General features: G+C 36.8%; 1 protein-coding gene across 4 annotated transcripts in view; it reads left to right on the top strand.

The window, feature by feature from the left end:
• The window catches only part of ARHGEF3 (Rho guanine nucleotide exchange factor 3), a 139,502-nt gene that overhangs the window by 45,934 nt on the left and 77,614 nt on the right, over positions 1-15,954 (top strand). Inside the window, exon 3 of one of the 4 annotated variants that reach the window (XM_049826233.1) lies at positions 4,022-4,143. The exons of the other annotated variants lie outside the window; for them this stretch is intronic. Coding sequence (XP_049682190.1) covers positions 4,120-4,143 — 24 coding nt within the window. The 5' untranslated portion in view covers positions 4,022-4,119. The remainder of the gene's footprint in view (positions 1-4,021; positions 4,144-15,954) is intronic. 4 annotated transcript variants of the gene reach the window in all.

Below are 15,954 nucleotides of genomic sequence, written 5' to 3'. Positions count from 1 at the left end.
AAGCATGTGTGTTCTCACAGCAATTGAGTGAAAAGGTACATGAAAAAGCAATACAAGTGAAACTGAGAACCTTAATATTTGCTGGTGGTATCAGGAGCTTTTATTCATGTTTGCTTCAGGTTTCAGAGGTAGATTAATTTTTTCAGAGGGTCATGTTGTCCCCTCTCTGTCCCCTATGACCTGTGAAGCCTTCTACACCATTTGTTCAAAAACTTAATGTGATGGTGGCAGCGTTCAGATGACAATGGTGCGTTTGCCATGTGTGTAAGTACTGTAGCCTGGGATGCAGTCTAGAGGGAGTTGTCACTGCATGTTGTATCTAAGTCACAGTGTTACTGTGATCGTTTGGTTAAAGGAAGGGCTTTTCTGTCTTGCAAACTTCATTTGGTATAATAAACAGTAAATTACCGTTACCTGTAATGTGGACTGACTTATACAGAATCTAAAGAGTTCAGTTTTGTATTCAGGAAAGCATATAAATGTGTTTCGTTTGAGCTTCTTCCAACAAAACATTTATGTAGAAAGACATTACTTATATGCTTTGCTGAAAGGGTAAATGGCACTGACAGGTTTACTGGTCTGTGTGGTCATAATATGGTAAGCTTCATTAACATGAGGAATATTTTTCACAATATCTCTTACTGATTTCTGCATTCTAATTTTACGTTTTCAATAGAGCATCCACTGTTGTTTACTGTGAGCTTTTTATTTTTAGCATGTATCTCTTGTGTTGCACCACAAAATTGCGGGATGAAGTTATCAGCGTTACCGAGAAAACAGTTCCCTCACAGAAGCATTGTCAAGAATGTAAGGAAAATACCGACAACTTCTAACCTGTAGATTAATTATAAATTTCAGGGCCAGTTTAAAAGTAAAATTGACTCTAGTATTTTTCCCAGTTCTCAACAGTGCTGGCAAAGTAATTGAGGAAGAAGGTAGGTATGAAAGTAGTAGGAGAGTATTGCAGGTATGAGTTGTAGCTGGGGAACAGTGATCCCAAGTTCAAAGAGCAATAGCTCACTGGAAGTAAGGGCTTAGGGTTGGTAAGTGTGGCAGCATGAAGTCCATGATCAAAGCTGCATGGCAGAGGTGGAGTAGGCTAGTACACGAAGAACAGAGAACTAGGGAGTAAAAGACTTCAGAATCAAGAGGAGAAATCAAGAACCTGAAAGGAGATAGGAATAGGTAGTATTAGAAAAAAAACAAGGCAGTGAGTGAAGGATCTTCAAACTGCTTCCTCCATGTGTAGAAATGAAGATCTGTGGGAGTTGTCTGCCACCTTATTTTTAAGGAAACTTATGGGATACTAAGGGAGATGTCAAATTCTATAGCTGTAATATTTCACAGAATGCGTAGTTGCAGTTAATTGTGTGAAGTAAACTACTACATAAAGGGAAGAAACTGTATCAGTTGTTTGCTTGATCTGTTTGGATGCTGAAACCACGACAGTTGAGCATGGGAAAAGAGAGCTAAGTTTATTTTGATGGATGGAAAAATTGTGCTATGAAAAGCCCAATGAGCAGACTTGAAGTCACAAAGGTTTTCATACAGCTGGTGAATGATAAAAGGTTAACTTTGATGTTTTTTCTCAAACAGGAGTAAAACCTTATTGGGTAAAAGAACTAAGTTAATGTCAACTGTGGAACAGTGCCATGCTTGAGTATAACAAACAGAACTCTAGAGCTGACTTATTCATAGCTATGGTTTTTTAAACATATATGCTATTTCTATATTACAGACTATAATACAGGATCATTCCAAAAGTCAAAAAATAAAAGAGAAGAAAGTTGCTAAGCACCAAATTGCAACGTTGTGTTCATCTACCTGTCCACTTTGCAGTCAGTTCACTGATTTTAAATGTCTCTGTATCATGCTGATAAAGTAGGCATGTTAAAGCGTCCTTGAACATACACCAACATAAACCTCAAAGTAAGATAAGCAAGGCCCAGATGCTAAACATTTACCAAAGAAACTCCTCTGCACTTCTCTTTTCCTCTTCTTACTTAAATTTATTTTATCAGAAGAAGCTTTTTTCCGTGTTGAGCAGCTCTTTTGAACCCCATGGTTAGAGATCACATTTAGTTCTCTCAATGGGGATTTCCATGTCAAGATGCTATCATTTATGTGTTTCTACCAATGCAGTCATTTTTAGATAATGGTAGCAGTTACTTCCAGAACTTTAGGCAGTGCTCAGGTATCAGTGATATTGATATCAGTATTCTGATTATTTTTTTTTAAATAAATCAATCAATCCTGGTTTAGATTAAATTTAGACCTTAAGTCACTGAGCAGTGCAATCTCTCTGCTATATGCTTCTCCTGCATATACGTGAGGCATCAGGTTAATTTGGTCTTTGAAGAGATTGTATAGTCAGGTGTCCAGAAATAGACTATTTTAGAAGGAAGGTATTTATAGTGAGAATTGCAATTTCAGAGGAAGAAACACAACCTATGGAGACAAGAATATCACAAACTGGAGGGATAGCGTAATGGGAAACGCACAACATAGGAGATTAGGTGATGGATGTGGTACTCGGAGCAGAAAAGGAATAAAGCAAAGGAAGATACTTGGTATAGGGTTGAGAAGGAAAGAGGAGGAAGCCACAACTTGGGAAGAGGGATACTCAGGATGGGAGGAGCAATGAGCAGTGAAAGATGGGGGGGGGGGGGGGGGGGGAAGGGATAAATTATTGAAATGGATGAAAGCTAGTGAGTGTGAAAGCAGAGGTGGAAGTATGGAGTGGAGGCAGAAGTCTTCTGTAAAACACTACAGGTTAATCAGTTCAGACTTCACAAATACTGACTTTGGGAAGATAATGATGCCATGTAGGTGGGGAGCAATTTGTGGCCAGGGCTTGGTTAAGGAGAAAAGGCATGGATATCTGATGGGATGAGGCAATTCAGAGGCTGGTCAATAATATATATAAAGAAAAGAAGAACATGGATCTTAGCACAGAGATTGATATTAATCCTATTTTTTCCCTCTCTTCCGGTTGCCATTAGCTCTCACTCTTTTTCTTCTTCCCATCTCCATGTCACCCTTCCCTTAAAACCTTGATGCAGATAAAAGGCTTTCCTCAGCACCAACTGTTTGGTGCTTATACATGAGATAGCAGTTCAATATGCTGCTCCTAGTGGCTGTGGAAATAATGCATAATGTTGCCATGTAGGGTGGGAAACAGTTTTATTTAATAAAGCATCTCATCAAATGAGGATTACAGTTGTACCGTCATGCATGTGCAGTTGGAAGATGCCAGGATTAAACCTTCTGTGGTTGTTTGCTAGTTATGACACAGTCCTGAGTTACATGCTTGTGTGCTATTTTTTTCCATAGTAAGAGTAGTCATGTTATTTATAAGAAAGTTCTGAATTGAAGAAGACTAAGAATCTCTCCTGGGGAGCTTCAGATTTCAGTTTATCTGTCTCTTCTCCTGCTCCCTTAAAATCACCCACTTCCTGTTTTTGCCAGCAGGATAATTTTCTAGACTTAGTTATGTGAATGGTGGGCTCAAGTTACTGGAAGTTTTTAAATGCCTTTTTTTTTAATGATGTATTTGGATACGTTTGCAAAAACAGTGGTACATAGTAGTCCCACTGTTGATATGATGACACTTCAGATGGCTATGAAGAAACTGTCAGACAATTAAAAGAAAAGCAGGTATCTGATTAATGAAGAATATTGGGGTTGTAGGCATAACTGAAGAGGATGCTGGTTTTGTCTCCGCTTATCGTTGATATTTCTCTCTGTTCCACCAAGAGCTAGCATCATTTCCTGCATGTGTTAAACAAACATCTGAACCATTATGATGGTTTCTCTACTTCCTCCTACACCCTCCCTCCCCCGCACCAAATTTGGCTGAAGAACTTTAGTCCTAAAAATAAAAAAATAGTGGAATCTAAACCAACATTTTCTACTTGAAATAGTTTAAGGCATGTGTTTGGAGTGCAGTTGCCTGAAGATTGAAAATAATTTACTGCAGCTAGGCTTCTTCCTATTTCCTTCTTTTCTGCTTCCTTTTTAGTTTTGCAAAAGCATTTAACCAACCAAGCTGCAGATGCGGTCACCTGTGAGGAAGACTGGTCTAATTTATGAGAAGCCTGACATAAAGATGTGCTAAAAATGCTGAAGGTCAATTTTAGATGTGTAAGTGGTTTCTTTGCTAGTTTTGCTGCAAGTGTGTTTGTGGGGAAAAAGGTGTCTTTTATGCCAAATGGGAAGAATACAAAACTTTTCAGACAGTATTTATGAAACAGTATATTTATTTTGTGCAGCCTGGCAGACTTCAGTTATTCCCTTCAGGGTGCATGAATCTAAACAAGATAAAAGTTGCTGAGAGAAGTTCTTTCCTAGCTTTATCTTCATGATTAATTACATAAATTACATAATTACATATTACCACAGAAAGCACCTCTTTACCTCTCCTGGATTCTGACTGGTTTTACTTAATGCCTGTATCCACAGATACTCATTTGCTTAAGCAATGATGTTACCTATAACAGACACTTATTAGAAGTGATATCAGACAGGCCTGTATTCATACTTGTTGAGGTAAAATTATGCACTAATGTCTCTAGATCAAATGTGCTTAAATACCATTATCTCACCGTATGATCAATGTGATTTGAAAGCACAAGTGATTGTATACATTAAAAAGCATGTGTGGTTTTTTGTTATTTTAATATATTTGTATGTTGTATGCACGATTGAAATAGCTTCCAGGGGAGAGAGGGGCGGAGTTTACTTTGCATAATTGACAGCATAGTTGTGAGTGGAATTATTATACCTATTATGACTTAACAGTCAGAAACGAGTTTCTTCATGTGTCATGGAAAGACTCCTCCACCTGGGGGAGTCCTGCTTGCATCCCTGCTCTCCCATGCCTGCTCTGGTACTGTATTCTCATGTTTTCTTTGTGGAGAGTCCTGTTTCTTCTAACCTCCTGCAGTAGGTTAAAGAGATGCTAGGTGGATGCTTGATCCCTGACCAGTCTCATCCCCCTTTCTTTTTGAAAAGAAAAAGTACAAATTCCATATTCCTTTTCCTCCTTTCTAACAGATGATGTTTTCCTGTGCTCCACTCGTTCAGTTTTAGATCTCCTCCTCCTCCTTCCTCCAGTGGGTTGCAAGCTCTTCCATTTCAGAGTTAATTGTTCCAGCACTTCCCCTCTTTTACTGTCTTTGTTCAGGCTTGCTTTTATTCTGCCCTTGTGGAGGTGCTGTTATGCCTCTGTCCAGCATTGATCTTTCTTGGGCCAGAATGCCTCTGATAACCTGATGTTAGAAGTGGTAAGAAGCAATTCCATAAGTCTTTCTGCTTTAATGTATTAGAAGATGGATGCTGTAAACATAGGGCCTGTATAATGGGCTTGGTGGAAGCTGAGTTTCTCTGTAGCCTTGCAGTTCTTCCTTTGGAACATTGCAGAAGCTGGGAAACTTTACTTCACTGTTGATAGCAGCAATGTTGGGGGCAATAGGAATGTTAAGAGTTCCCTTCCATGATACACAGTATGTAGTTCAGAAGGCTAGAGCTTATAAACTGTAGCAAGTAGACACCCTGGACACTGATTTTTATTTGTAGAAGTGCTGGTTTTGATGTCTCCCTGCTTAACCTGTGGGCAGAGTTTTAAATGGTTTAGCTTGTTATTGGTTTTGTTTTTGAACAAACCATTGGAACTGTTCTTGATTAGTCACAAGACTAATTTGTCTTGGAACAGCAAGGTTTATGTTGGCAAACAAACAGAGATGCTATCAGAAATTCATTGTGTGGCTTTTGTGTAACTGGATAGCAGTCAGTTCCATCTGCAGTGCCAAAATACATATCAGAATTGTTGTATTCTTAATGTATACACTGAATTTAAAAAGCAACTCGGTGTGACTAGTTAGACAATTTTGAAGAATTCAGGAATGTGTTATTCCAAACTGATGCACTGACTTAGCATGATTTAATTACCATGGTAAGTTCTATCTACTATGTGTGATGTTAGGTTAGCTATGTCATGTCAGAATGTGTTATTTGAAATTCCAGCAAAACATGGTTTGTTGACATATTAGTTCTTAGGTCTGTGATAAATGACTGTATCTTTTTGTAGGATTAATGGATGGTGTAAATTACAAGGTTCTTCACATACGGTAGTACTGCAAAAATCATGAACGTGTGCTGGTGAGATATCTATGAGTTATTTATGAATGAGTTAGTTATAAAGGAAAATGGTGCAGGCTGGCCTTTAGACTTCACCAAGTTTCTAGTAGTTTGGGACTCAGAAAAACCTGTGCACATTTTATGAGCTGTTATTGCTCGTGCTATCTAGACAGTGTTCTAATGCTTAGGAGTTTGCAATGTTTTCATTAACTCAATTCAGTAGCTGTTTTATTAAATGTATGCAGTTTTTATGTCTAAAATAATCTATGAGTTAAGTACATAGCCATTAAACCTGGCCAATTACCTGGTTTACAGGGCTACTTTCAAGTTAATGACATGTTAGATAGAATAGACTTTAGATTATATGTTTCTTGCGGCAAGAATTTTGACGCATGGTTATGGAGCACTTGGCTAATGCGTTCTTGAAATGAAGAGACTGTCATAAGCTTGTACATCTGCAAGACTCTTCTATTGCTATCTGTATTGTAAAGGGTAGCTATTCTGTTTATTCAAGCTCAGTTATTCAATTAATATTTTTAGGTTTGCTGATAATGAAAATAGAGTGATATCTCCCATTTGGAAGGAATTTTTATAATTTCGTGTTATCTTTTCACAGAATAGATATTTTCTTGAAAAATACTTTCTGCAGTCATTCTGTTAACATTCCAGGGCTTTATTTTATGGATCTTTGTAAGTGCTTTGTAACAAGTTTATTTTTGTTCCGGGTGTGGTTTGTTATTTATAGTAGAAATATTCTGTATATGCTATAAAGCCGTCATGCCAGCTATTTTGCACATACAAACAATACTGAACTAGAAGCAACATGTGATAAAGCAGATAGGTCCAATTGTCATTCTCTTAGGCTAAGTTTGATGTTCTGTTATATAGCAGATTTCCTGTCTTTAATCATAGATTGGGTGTTACCTTGTACTCCTGCTGTCATTTACTGTTCTTTTCTTTGTTCAACAGCAGATGAACTTGACCCTGTTCAATTTAACTCAAACCAAACTCTGCCCATTTCTTTGTATTTGTTTCCCCCCACCCCACCAGTGACTGCTCTTTGAGAACACATGATGTGAAATTACTATTTCCTATGGCTTTTTTTCAGAAACTTGTAATGGTTAACAGGATGATGCTGTTGTCTGGTTGAATTTGATGCCACTCAGTCTGAGAAACCAACATTTTAGAAACAATTTTGAGCTATATATTGGTATTTTATTGATTATTATTTATAATTTTATTGATTTTATTTTAAAATTACTAGTGGACATAAATGGTTGTATGCGTGGACTTTAATTGGGTTTTTGTTTGTTTTTACTAGTCATGCTTGCAGTAGAACTTTGGTGTTATTACAGCCTATTCCAAAGATATGTTATTAACATCACCCTTCCCTTTTTTACCAAATTGCTGTGATGGTGTGTTGTCTAATTTCCTAGTGTTCATACTGTGAAAGCTCACTGGTCAGTCTAAGTTGATTGTAAAAGTTTCCAGTTTGGCAGTGCTTAGATAATACTATTTAAAACTATGGAGTAAGTTCTAAACAAAAAGTAAATAAATGGACTACACAGTTGGAAAAGGCTGCAAAAGCGTTATTTGCAGAAGTAGTTGGGAAATCCTCTGTGCTCTACAGGTTTTATTCAAACATCTGCCTCTCCATCTCCAGTTCCACAGGTTCTGATTTAGGTTGTCAAGCTGTATGTGTGACAGAAATCCAAACAAAATATTTTAAGACCAGGAGAGAAGTAAAGCCTGAAAACTTCTGAAAAAGCTTATAAACAGTCCTCAAGAGCTGATGGAAAAAGAAAAGGAAATTTGAGTTCCTCCTGATTGAAAGAAGCATTTTGAGTGGGTTTTTTTGGTACTCTCTGTGAAGACTGCTGTTCATCCCAAACGTAAAAGTGCTATCACAGCCAGATTTGCTCTGAGACATCTCAGTCTTAGAATGACTCCTAATTATTTTTAAGCCAAACATAAGAACAAGATTTTTCTTGAAAGCTAATGCTATTTCTGTAGTTAGAATGTACACAGCAATTAAAAATTATGGCCATCTTTTAAAATATGACACAAATGCATAATAAGAGTAATACAGTGGTGTCTCTTATTGATAGCAGCCTGGAAACAAATTTTGTTATTACAGTAGCAACTAGAAAACAAGGTCTCCATTTTGCTAGATATCATGTAAACATAATAATAAACTATTATTTCTCTAAAGCATTTATAATCTAAACATTTGTAAGAACATACTGTAACATTTCTTAAATAATACTAAATTAAATTTTTTAAAGTAAGTTTAGATCTGTTGTAGCTCTTAAGTTCCACTCACAATGACAGATTTCATAATTCCTGGGTTCTGCTATGTGTTTTGAAATGGAATATTAAATCTAATGGAAGATGTATGAAGCATTGTATATAATGTGATCCTAACATGATTTGAGGTAATGTTCTAAAACTCTGTAAAATGCACATTTAAAAATATTTGAGTTGAATTTAGCATCATTAAAACACTCACAATGCACAATGAGAAAACAGTTTCAATCTATGTGCCAGCAGGCTCCCCACTGAATTTGGAAAGCTTTATTTCTTTTCCTAACACTGTTTCAAGTTTTCAGTGGTTCACAACCTTAAATATACTCAAAAGAAGTAGTCTTAAGTTTCAACAATTACTGTGTCCTCTCAGACACTTCCAGTCCAAAGCAGACCAGTAGCCTTATGAAGAGGTCGTAAAATGAGGGCAGTTATACCAACGCTAAAAAGGGTAGATTGTATGCCCTGACTGGAAGGATACTAGAAGAAGATGGGAGAGGAGAATCGCAGCACTTTCTGAGGGTACTCAGTTGGGCAGTGGTTGGTGCTTTTTACTGTGATGCTTCTGGGCTACCACAGTCGTATAAGCAGTAAGAAAAATTATTCTCTTAATGTCTTCAGAAACTTGTGACAATCTTTCACATTCTGGGAAGCATGATCTTAAGAGTTTGCCAATAATTATCTCTGGGAGTATAAGTGAGAAATGACAAACAACAGTTTCTACTAAGGGAAATGGGCAAATCAGGAAGTCTTACAGAGAAATTGCTACCAGTAAGCATCTCTCCTAGCTCTTAGAAGGAGCCAGGTCAAGCCTCTGATTCTCTACTTGATTGTAACCACAGAATTAGGAACCCGTTGACGCAGCCAGGCCCCTTGTTAGCACATGCCAGTTAGGTAGAGGCCAGTGTTCCAGGCTGTGAGGCGTTATGCCTGGAGTTTCCATTAGATAAAATACAGTCAAAGATAATCGAAGAGGTGATGTCAGCAGGTACCCTAAAAGTATCTTGTAGGGTAGACAAAAGCAGGACCAAAACCAGTATGTCATCTCTTGAGGATTACTGTCAGGCAAGCTTTTGTGTATACTCCTGTTTGTTTAAATTCTTATGACCTTTTATTGTTTTGTAGTAATATTTTGTTGAAGAGTGCAGAACCTCTGTTATTTGCACAAGAACTTGAGCCCCCTCATAGCTTAATTCAAGTAAGTTGCTTTCTTCATGCCACTGTCACCTACTGAAATGGATTAAAGCTTCAGAAGTTGTTTATTTTTAAAAGGAATATTTAAGTAGGTTGATATCTTTCTTCTGAGTAACAGTATTTTTTTTCAATAACTTTTTTTTAATTTAACAGCCTATAGTAAATGTGTATCAAATGCCAACCTTGAGGAGGGTTTCCTCCAAGAGGTAAATCAAAGAATGGGTTCACTGCTACAGAAAGGTTGAAATCAGCCCCCTTACAAACACAGTTTCTGAAAAGACGGAGATAGCTGCAGGATTTTTTGAATGGCCTGGTGGCTGCATGTGAACCTGCATTTAACTTGCTTAGGCTTGGGGAAGGGGAAAAGGGAATGTTACATGTCTTCCTACCACAGTACTTCAGATGTGTATGTTCCCCTTCATTGCACAGTTAAAAATTCTAGTTGCGGCAGTAGGATACTACCCTGAAAGAATGATTTTATTTATTTTATTCTTTTTATTTCCTTACTTTTAAGAACTATAGAGAAGAAAGCAACAATGAAACTGCTTAGGTAGTTTTCCTTGCACTTTGCTATCATTTTGACAAGATCAGTCAGCCGAATATACTTGGAAACTGACTGTATACTGTCTGAATAAAGACTGATCATATACTTGTTGTTATAAACATTTGACAGACTTCAACCTTATGCCATCCCAGTGCTTTGTACATTTTACAAGTGAGAATACTAAGGTGAGAAAGTTTCCCAGACAAAGTGTTGTCAGATATTTTCTTTTTAATTTAAATAATGAATATCCTGTGTTCATTCTTTGTTTCTGTAAACCAAACTTATAGTAACATTTAATTCCTTTTACCCACAGTTTTGTGGATGTTTCTGACTATTTGATCCTGTGTTCGTGGTGCTATCTTGTTTCATGTTTTGTTACTGCATTGGACTCAGCAGCAGTGCTATAGCTGCACAGATACCGAATGAACAACTTTCATATATTAATGTATTTTGTCAGTTATAATTTCTTGACCTCAATCTTTTGAGGCAGTTGCTGCCTGGAGTCTAGATAAAATGTCTTAGATTTCCTTCCTTGGTACTTATGTGCGTATTTACAATATATGTGAGTTCAAGCTGCACTTTCTTTCAGGTGGATGCTGTTGATGTTGCTGTCAACAAAGTGCAGAGTACCTTGGAGCTGACTGATACAAAGTTACAGGGAAAAAACACAAATACAATGTTTTATTTAATCAGAGGTTGGAGAACAGGTTTTACCATCCTGTTAACCTGTGTTGATTGATAGAGGTAGGGAGGGCAGACTGTTTTAAATGTTGTTTACTAGATTGATGAGAAAAAGTTTGGTTGGCTAATCTCATGCCTGACGCTAGGCTGAAGTCTGTGGTATCTGTCTTTAGGCTTCTTAATTTCTGATGGCTACTGAGGCAGAAGGTTATAGGTGACCTAAGAAATAGTGCAAGTGCGAATATAAAGAAGCATAGCAAGTTAAAGAGTTTGCATGTTGTGGTCTCCAGGAAATGGAATATGGAAATCCGAATGTTACCAGGAAATCTGATTGAAAAATGCCTGCCTACCTAACTTCATATTTGGTGCAATTTAAGACCTGTGGAAACCACACCACTTCAAAAACTTGCACCCCAGTATTTGAGCATGGGTGAGGGATTACCAAATTCTGATAGTAAAGGATTAGGTTTTCCTATGATGGGGTGAAAGATTGTTTAAGAATAACTTAGATCTACTGACAGCCTAATGACAAGTTAATGGAGAGAAAGGAAAGAATCCTTGAAAAAAACCCCAGGCTTATATATAGAATTTATATGGATTTCCTTTGAAATCTGCTGGAAGGGTCTGAAAACAAGGCAGCTAAGATTTGGTTTTAGCTCAGCTTTAGGCAGAGGAGACAGGCCAACAGCATTTACAGTATCCCAAAAGCGAAATACTTCAGTAATTTTTTTAAAGTCTTGGCCTAAAATGTCTGCTTCCTGAAGATTCTTTCAATTAGTATTTTCTGTCTGCAGAGAGATGCAATGGCTCTTGTTGTCAAAGGAGTTGATTGCTGACTGATACTAGTTTCACCTTTCATCTTCTTCCACCAAGCTCAGCAGAAACTTTTCTGAACTGATGAAAGATTGCACCAGCTCACTAAGGACCTGTTTTTCTTTAAAAATGAAGTTCAAATTGCTCTTAGCTTACTACGAAAATTCAAATTTGTCTTGAAATTTTTGCCTACTGTAGAATTTTGCATAACAACTCAGTGTCGATAGACCTAAGCAAGTCATAAAAGATTGAACAGGGTAGGGACAGATCAAGAGTGAGGTGTAAGGATGTAGGGTATATGAAGTAATTATCTGTGTGTGTGTACAAAAATGTATTCATCTTCTGTTTATTATACTGAAAAATTGATATATTTTTTTTAAATACGTTAAAATGAAACAGTTGAATAATACATTCAGCTGTTTCTCTTTGTCCATTATGGTTACTTGCCTGAGCTTTGCTTTTCACAGAATTATTAAGTCTTAAACAAAAAAGTTTCTTTGGAATAGTACTAGGAACATATTCCATCTTCTGATATGACTAATCAATAAGTCTTCTAAACCCAAGAATGCGCTATCTTACAAATGTATAGAAAATATTTTAAAAGGTAAGTACTCAAGAAACTTTTCACTGTGTATTTGCAGTGTGTGTACAGAGGATAAGAAAAGTTCCAGGATTTTACTTTTCCCTGTATTTATTTGCACTTGTTCTTTACATTAGAATCTACATATGCTTTTAAAAAACCCAAATCTCATATATATCTCTCAACAGTTCCTATTTACTAGTTTCTGAGGACAATCTCACTTGCCCAAAACAGTTAATTCAGTTTGTAATGCAGGAAGGATGAAGGAAAGCTATTTCAAATCACTCATTTTTAGTTGCCATATAAAGCACTGTGTTTCAATTGCTTGTGATGATTATGGATTCCATTTTTGGGGGTCAAATATATTCTGCATTGTTTTCTAGCTAACTTTGGCTAAGGGAAGTTGATAACTATGTATGTCTAGATTTTGAAGAAGGCTGCTCAAATGCACATCTAAACTGGTATATATGAATCATATGCAAATATAGTTTTTCATATTATGTGTGAGAAGTTATGTATTTTGATAACTTGCAGATTAGCACCTCATGAAACTTAACTTTTCTTACCTTGAAGTAAGGTAACTTGATATGATGGCCAAATGAAGCAATTAACTGAGTGTATATTAAAGGCAAATATGTACTAGAAAATATGAGTGATCTAGTTGGTAGTTTGAGAGAGACCACTGAAGACTCTCATTATTAGCAGATCAGTCTCTGTGTTGTTCTTGTCTGAAGAATGAGTTGGCATGCAAATATAAGAGTGCTCAAGGAAGCATTATATTTTGTAGTTTGGGTTATGAGTCTGGAACCTCATCCTCTTAAGTTTACCGACTTAAAGTTCTCAATCATGTTGATGGCCAGTGTGTATGTGTCCAGGGAGTCCTTGCAGCAGCAGATGCACAGTTTTGAAATTTCAAGTGGGATGGGAAATTTTATGTCAATGAGGTAGCAACAGTCTTATTTGATATTTTTAAGGCAGCAATAACTTTAAGTTGAAAATTTTCTTGATGCTTAAGGTATATAGCTTTCCAAACTCCAGTGAAATGAAGACTCACTGGATTTCATAAGATGCAGTTGCTGAAGTCTTGCTTATCTAGATTGGTGAAGAATCGGCAAAAATTGAGTTTCTTTCATAAATTATATTGAACTACCAGGGATAAAATCAAGCTTTGCGCTTTCTTCACATGTCCTCACGTGCAAAATTTGGGTCCTCTGCCAAGCTCATCTTTGGGCCTTGATCCTGGGCTGATTCTAAAGCATTCTGTGCTGAGTTCTTGCCCTTATGCCTTTGTTAATTTAAGAACTCCTGTTTAGCTGATCCCTTAATTTCTGGAATACTGAAAGTTTTCTGTGAACTAAATGTTTAAAAGCTCTACCCAGTGTCTACCAGCTGTTTTGTTTTCTGAGGCATCTACATTTGGGGATAGTTGTCTGCCCTTGAGTTTAAAGCCTGTTGCTGCTGTTTAAGACGGAGAATTGTACAGGTAGGAGATGGACTGTGTTTCAGTTACTGAGTCTCAAAGTTCCCAAAGACCTACCTATTACTTGAAAAACACGCTAATGATGTCTTTACCTTTACCATACTGTTGCCATTCACTTGTTAGTAATTTTTAAAAAACTTTTGTCTGCTTCGAATATTACTTGAAGCAGCCTATGAGGAAAAACCACAACAGAGATAGACATGGCAATATGTATCACTCAGCTTCTGACACTTCTAGTACACTGCATGACAGGAAGCGAGAGCAAACTGTGTGGCTGCATGGGGAGGAGTTCCTGCCGAAAAGTGAAGGAGCGACATAGGGACTCCTTTGTAGCAAAGACTTTTCACTGTCACGCCAAAGATTAAGAAACCTTCTAAAATCTGAGCACAATAAGAAGTACCTCATGGTGTGGTGTTGCCTTTTTGTGCATCATCAGGTAAGTGTAAATTTGGGATCGTGTTACTTTTTATTGTTTGCGTGTGTGTTATTGTAGTAAGTTGAAATTGCACAGCTATTGCTGCCCAGCATGCCAGGATTTAAAATTGGGTATTAATGAAAACAAAACGTTGCTTAGCAGGAATGTTTCCTTCTGTGAGGAAAGAAATTTGTTAAAAAGTTAGATTAATGTGCCCTGATATTCCCAGTGGGATGGATGACCGTTTATTTTTCTCTATGTATTGGTAGTTTATTGCGGCAGGATGGTGGGTTTATGTTTCTGGTTTTGTTTTTTTATCATACACGTGTAAACATCTCTGTCTCCTTGTGTGAAAATGAGGATTTTGGCTGATGCTAGGGTTTACATGGGAACATTTATAGATATGTGCATGAGTCTATCCATTGTCAAAGTGAAAGCTGTAACATCCTATTTACTGTGTATTTACAGTGCATAATGATTCTGCTCTGCAGCATGTGTATTTGGTATCACCTGCAGTTTTAGACATTGCACTTCGGAAAGATGTGGACAAAAAAAGTAGCCAGATAGATAATAACTGTAGAAAATACAGCCTATGAAGAAAGTTTAAAAGATTTAGTACCATGTTGTGTGTAGAAAAATAAGACTTGGTATGAGGTACAAGCATACATTTGTCTCTTGAGTATGTGGGAACAATTATAAAGGTGGTACTTGTTCTCTGTATTTGCCAAGGGTAGCACAGGAGTAAGAGGGCTTATTTCATAGCAAGGGAGATTTAGGTTAAATATTGGGGGGAAAACTTACCGATTGTAATGATAATTAAGCAGTAGAACAGAGTATACAATTATATTATAAAATCTTTTATTTCAAACTTTTCAGGATAATTTAGAAAGAGCTGCATTGTACCCATTGACCTGCTTTACATGCTGCAATGGTTAGAATTTACTACTTCATTGTTCTTAATGATTTGTATGGGATTTTAGTTTTGGGCTGTTAATAATGTGTGAATAAGAGTAGCACATTAGGGTCACAAGTGCATAAATCTGATCCCTTAACTTTGCACCTCTAGTCTCAGCTTGTAGCATCCTTCCACTTGTTAGAAAACTAAAGAACTTCCTCTTACTTAAGAAGCAAAGTTACTTCAAAATATTTGCATATACGTTGAATAAAACTGTACTTTGAAGTTCTTAGAAACATGATAAAGGTTGGGGCCTGTAGTGCCAGGAAAGCAAGTCAGGGATATGTTTGAGGGCCTATAGGCACTTGGATTTGCTGTGGAGAATGTGACTTAAGTACACTGAAGCTTAAGACTGGATTGTTAATTGGGATATATATATTTGGGATATATATATTGTGGGGTTTTTTTTCTGTTCCCTGTGACAATTTTCAATAGAGATGATCAATTTATTGCACAGGATGTATTTAAGATGCTATCTGGAATGCTTTATGCAATTCTGACTTAAATCATGTTTAAGAAAGGTGAAGAAAAATTGCAACAGGCTCAGAAAGTTTATTAACATTGTCAGAGAAATGAAGAGCTATTCAACTAGTGAAAATATTAGTTTAATAAATGTTACATGTTTGAATTCTCAGTTCTTATTAAATAGCTTAAGAATGGGACTGGTGATTACTAACTGCCATACTGTTAAATTGGTGTAGTCTTTTTGGATGTACTTAATATGCATATTTGCTGTGGCTATAGTTTAGATATCATTCACTCAAAAACTTATAGCAGAAGAAATCCAATAAATGCCACAGTTTTAGGAACACCAGGGAGATGCATGTTTGTGAAGTAAACTCACACAGAT

This window comes from Accipiter gentilis, chromosome 23, assembly GCF_929443795.1.
Source record: "Accipiter gentilis chromosome 23, bAccGen1.1, whole genome shotgun sequence".
NCBI classification, from domain to species: Eukaryota; Metazoa; Chordata; class Aves; order Accipitriformes; family Accipitridae; genus Astur; species Astur gentilis.
The sequence above is the reverse complement of the archived record's forward strand: the minus strand, read 5'-3'. Positions and strand labels throughout refer to the sequence as shown.